Source organism: Hyaena hyaena, unplaced genomic scaffold, assembly GCF_003009895.1.
Source record: "Hyaena hyaena isolate Hyena2069 unplaced genomic scaffold, ASM300989v1 scaffold_478, whole genome shotgun sequence".
Classification (NCBI taxonomy): Eukaryota; Metazoa; Chordata; class Mammalia; order Carnivora; family Hyaenidae; genus Hyaena; species Hyaena hyaena.
The window spans coordinates 361,876-367,875 of record NW_024081110.1 but is presented as its reverse complement, the minus strand read 5'-3'; the positions used below and the strand labels follow the sequence as shown (position 1 = coordinate 367,875).

General features: G+C 37.4%; 1 protein-coding gene across 1 annotated transcript in view; it reads right to left on the bottom strand.

Annotated features, from left to right (window-relative positions):
- The window catches only part of PCCA (propionyl-CoA carboxylase subunit alpha), a 410,939-nt gene that overhangs the window by 302,608 nt on the left and 102,331 nt on the right, over positions 1–6,000 (bottom strand). The window contains exon 7 of the mRNA XM_039254278.1: positions 1,374–1,505. Within this exon, the coding sequence (XP_039110209.1) occupies positions 1,374–1,505 (132 nt within the window). The remainder of the gene's footprint in view (positions 1–1,373; positions 1,506–6,000) is intronic.

Here is a 6,000-nt window from a genome sequence, read left to right as displayed (position 1 = left end):
AAAAAAAAAAAAATTAAAAAAAAAAAAAAAAAGGAAAAAGAACACTTGTTCACTGTTGGTGGGAATGTAAATTGGTGCCATCACTGCAACAAAAGATATGGAAGTTCCTTAAAATACAAAAAATAAAAAAAAATATATAAAATATAAAAAATATAAAATATATAAAATATAAAAAATCTTTTGTTCCTTAAAAACAAAAGATATGGAAGTGCCTGGGTGGCTCAGTCATCTAAGTGTCCAGCTCTTGATTTCCACTCAGGTCATGATCTCACGGTTCACAAGTCCAAGTCCCACATCAGGTTCTGCACTGACAACGTAGAGCCTGCTTGGGAGTCTCTCCCCTAACCCCGCCCATGCCTCACCCGTGCTCTCGCTCTCTCTCTCTCTCTCTCAAAATAAATAAAAAATTTTTAAATTGAAATATCCTATGATACCGTGATTCTACTACTAGGCATTTACCCAAACAAAACGAAAACATGAATTCAAAAAGATATATGCGCCCCTATGTTTACTGCAGCATTTTTTTTACAATAGCCAAGATATAGAAGCAGCCCAAGTGTCCGTAGATAGGTGAATGGATAAAGAAAAAGGTGACACAGACACAGACACATATACACATACTGGGATATTACTCAGCCTTAAAAAAAGCATTAGACCTTGCCATTTTCAACAATATGGATAGACTTAAAGGGTTCAATGCTAAGTGAAATAAATACATCAGAGAAAAACAGATACCATATGATTTCATTTATATGTGGAATCTAAAAAAAAACAAATTCATACCCATAAACACAAAGAACAGACTGATAGTGGCCAGAAGGGAAGGGGGTTAAGGGATGGACAAGTGGTTGAAGGGAGGTGGGAAGAACCAGCCTCCATGTACAGAGTAAGTCACAGGGATAAAAAGTACAACACAGGGAAGGAATAGAGTCAGTGGTACTATGATAGCACTGTATGGTGACAGATGGTAGCTACACTGTGGTGAATAGTGTATAGTGTATAGAGTTGTGGAATCACTATGTTGTACACCTGAAACTAATGCAACACTGTGTGTCAACAATACTTCAGTTTAAAAAAACTGATCATGAAATACAATGCCTAAGTGGCTCTGTGCTCCTTTTAATTTATGCTATTTAAAATAATCCAGTGGCGCCTAGATGTGACTCTTGATATTGGGGTTTTAAGTTCGAGCCCCATGGTGGGTGCAGAGATTATTTAAAAGTACAATATTTTAAAGAAATAAACCAGTGTCAACAACACGGATTTATTTTAACCTACACATATATAGTCAATAAAAGCAATAACTGCATTTTATCTTACACTTTTGACAAAATATTTAAGGACATGTATATTTCAGCAAAATAGTTTCTCACCTTGACTACTCCATCAAAGCCAGGGATTGTGTTAACCTTTGCTTTCTTAGCTAATAATTTGCTTTCAATCTTGTCACCCATGGCTTGAATAGCATGTGTGTCAGGTCCAATGAAAATGACATCTTCTGCTGCCTGTGAAGAAATATAAGTAAAATTTCATAAGAAAAACTACGGTGCTTGATACAGAGTCACAACCTAATAAAAAGAAAAACCCATACGTATATTTACTAATCCTTTACCTACCAAAACCACCTAAAAGAAAGCATTTGAGCCAATATATTAAAATATATAATGCTGTATATAGTTAAAGCGCACAAAGATATAGGAAACAAAGTCAGGTCAAAGAAAAACAACAAAGAAGAATTCCTGCTTGATATTAACAGTATTCTCTAGAAAAGCAACTTCTGTGGTGTTATCCTGCCACCTAATCTAAACAGTAGGTTCGCCTTTAAAACACCTTATAAATCTTTGTATTCTCTATACCCTGCAGCACACTGCCTAGTTCAACACAAATATCCATTTTTTTTCTTTTACAAATAGTTTATTGTCAAATTATTTTCCACATAACACTCAGTGCTCATCCCCACAAGTGCCCTCCTCCATGCCCATCCCCCCCTCCCCCCCACATCCATCAGTCCTCAGTTTTTGTCAGCATTCAAGAGTCTCTCATGGTTTGCCTCTCTCCCTTTCCCCCACCATTTCCGCCCTTCTTCTCCCCCTTGTTCCTCCGTCAAGTTCCTCCTAATCCTCCTATACGTGCAAACATATGATATTTGTCCTTCTCTGCCTGACTTATTTCGCTCAGCATAACACCCTCAAGGTCCATCCATGTTGCTACACATGGCCAGATTTCATTGTTTCTCATTGCCATGTAGTATTCCATGGTATAGATAAACCACATCTTCTTGATCCATTCATCTGTTGATGGACACTTAGGCTCTTTCCATGTTTTAGCTATTGTGGAGAGTGCTGCTATGAACATTGGGGTACATGTGCTCCTATGCATCAGCATTTCTGTATCCCTTGGGTAAATTCCTAGCAGTGCTATTGCTGGGTCATAGGGGAGTTCTATTGTTAGTTTCCTGAGGAACCTCCACACTGTTTTCCAGAGGGGCTGTACCAGTTTACATTCCCACCAACAGTGTAGGAGGGTGCCCGTTTCTCCACATCCTCGCCAGCATCTAGAGTTCTCTGATTTGCTCATTTTAGCCACTCTGACTGGCATGAGGTGGTATCTCAGTGTCGTTTTGATTTGTATTTCCCTGATGAGGAGGGATGCTGAGCATCGTTTCATGTGTGTGTTGGCCATCTGGATGTCCTCTTTTTATTAAATACCAACTCTGTGCCAGGCTTAGAGCTAAATGTAGGGGACAACATGGATGAAAACCACAGGATATCCACTAATTCAAAGAAACTTGATCACTGACACCTCACGGAAATAGACAAAAGAAAGTAGAGAATGTTTACATCCTTGTGACTATAAGAAATGAATCAAGAATACAGTGGGAATTTACCAGGTAGAGTTACAGTTTCAACAATAACTGTTCTGTATAATTCACATTTAGTTCCCCAGCAATAGATTTCCCCCCGTCCCTGTGTTTATGATACTATAATGAACAAAATGCTAGTGAGTTTTGCTAACGAACTAATTAGGGACAGAACAAAATACAATGTAGTTATTAATGCCATCAAAGGGCATGGTTTAGAAAAGTAAAGGTGAAGTTTGCTGAAGTAAAGGATGAGGTTATTGGGTAAAGAATGAAGATTAAATATGAAAAAAAGAAAACCAAGATGGGCAACATCTGAGTAAGGTGCCTGTTGATTCTCCCATGATCTTTGGTTGGGTCAGTGTAAAGAACAAATCGTGTATTCTATTGGCACTGGCGTCTGAAAGACTTGGCTTGGGAAAGAAGCTTCATTCTCCCTATATTATCCAGAGTGGCTACTGCAGTATGTTGCTTGGATTGGTCTCTCAGTCCTCATAAACCAAGAAGATTACACCCACCAAGAGGAGAAGGTTGGAAGAACAGGGAATCAACAAAAGGAATGTACAAAGATAAAATTAGGAGATACGATGAAGACGTTAGCACATGCTAAACTGAGAGGTCTATGAGACAGTGTTCAGAAAGTCGATAGAGAGGTTTAGAGGTTCTAAGATGAGTCCAGGCTAAGATATGGATTTCCAAAGGCATTAAATAAAGGAAAAAATTTTTAATTGTAGATGAAATCACTCATATAAAATGCATAAAGAAGTTGATGCCTTCACACTCAAGATGTATACTTTCCCTCATGTCCAAAAAGAAGACAAAAGGGAATTTTTAGATTCTAAAATAATAAAGCCTCCTTTTCTTTGTGTGATAATGGGAATAATAACTACCTTGCAAGATTGACTGAAGGATTAAACAAAATAATGTAAAACGTCAAACTGAATGCCTCAACTATCAGTTCTTATCTATTAACCATAAGTCCTGATAAAAAGAGAACATTAGAAAAGTATGAGAGCAAGGTCCACAGGACCCCAAAATACATCACAGGAACCCAAATAACCCAGTTACAAATGGCACATTGCTAGATAAGAAACCTCTTCAACCAAAACAGGTGCTCATAAAATACCTCTCCATCAAATGTTTGTAGTTTTAAAAGGAGAACCTTATTTTCTTAATTAAAAAAAAATCTTTTGTGAAACCCCATTATGTAGAACACCTGAAAAGTGGAGCTTCTAAGAGGGGAAGTGATTGTGGGCCTACACCTCCACATACTGTTGGTGTCCAGCTCAATGAACTAGACACTGTGGACCACAGCAATTATCATATTCATTTCTCTTTATCCCAAACCTGCAACTCACTAAATGCTAAGAGAAATCAGTCATGCTTCAACTATCAAGTGTCTTTCCATATTCTCATTTTACTTCCTAAGATGGAGGAATTTTTATTATAAATGCTGTTTTACAATACCCCTATACTAGATAAATGTAATCAAGTAATCAGAATACCCACACAGACAGTTCAAGAAATAACATAAATGAGAACATCCAAAATACATTATGATTATAAAGTAAAAGTTCTGATTAACAAGAGCCCAACAACTAGGGACCACTGATTAACTAGATTTTTCTCACACATTCTGTTTGAGAAAAATTACTCACCCCAAAATGCAAAATTACCAAAAAAAAGGCTCACATCAAGTATTTAGTGACTATACTTTTTGTCCCATTCAACGGAAAAGAAAAATAGCCCATAGCTGGGTAGCTAACTACTCAAAGAGATGTTTCAATGAACTAATTTTCTTTTCATCTATATGTTTTGGTAGTATTCCCTGGGTTAGCCTTTAAATGTAATTAAAGCAAAAGGAGAAGGCAGTATCCTGGCTGCTGACTTCCCTAACTCCTCGACCAACAGAACAAGGGTAAGTCAAGGGTAAGACAGCTGATAACTGCAAAGTGATGGAGGAGTTTTTAAAGTTCTGAGATTCTGACCAGAGTCATTGTGTGATTTAGAAGTTAAGGCCAGAATTTATCCACCCTCTTGATAATCTTCTGTTACCTGTATCTTTTTGTTATCCATCTAATTCTCCATTTCCTTCAATCAGTCTTTTTGACATTTCACAGAAATAAAATCTGCTTTTGAAAATATGCTTTTTAGGGCTTTGTAAATTTACCATGTGTAATACATATAATGCCTGAAGGCAGGTAAATGTACTAGTCATGAAAAAAAGTGATTTTTTAAAATTGTTTATTATTTATTTTTTAGAGAGACAAAGACAGAGCACAAGTGGAGGAGGGGCAGAGAGAGAGGGAGACAGAATCCAAAGCAGGCTCCAGGCTCTCAACTGTCAGTACAAAGCCCAAAGCGGGGCTCGAACTTAAAAACTGTGAGATCATGACCTGAGCCAAAGTCGGACGCTTAACCAACTAAGCCACTCAGGCACCCCAAAAAGTGGGTGTTTTTTAGTATATGTGCTGTTGAAGCGGGCACAAAAGTGTGTGTGTTTTTTTAATGGCACTGGAAAACATTTTAAGAGTGATATACAGGAAAATCCTAAAAGCTGAAACTCAAAATCCAAAAAGCCAAAATCACTGCTCCAAGATTCCTTCCATTTGCTAAATTCTGCAATTTTATGGTTCTGGTCAAATTTTGATAGAAGAAAAATAAAAAGGGTTGGTTTTGTACAGCATACTTATGGGAATAATGAGATTTAACTTACAATAGGCTTTATGTTGTAAATGAAGGCTAGAAATAATCACTTATGAAAAATGTATGATGCATAATTAATTTTCAGAAATACAACAGTTACTAAACTGCTTTACTGTGAATTCAGATTTCGTTTAAATGCACATACATTAGGCTTACCAAGAATTACTACTTCAATAATTGTAAAACCAGGGTCAGACAAGAGATATAGCCATGAAAAAATTGCTGAACTGCCCAATGGACTCAGATTCCAGATTTTAAATTTTTTTTTTTAATGCTTTTTATTTATTTCTGGGAGAGAGAGAGACAGCGTGAGCAGGGGAGGGTCAGAGAGAGAGGGAGTCACAGACTGAAACAGGCTCCAGGCTCTGAGCTGGCTGTCAGCATAGAGCCCGATGCGGGGCTTGAACCCACTAACCGCGAGATCATGACCTGAG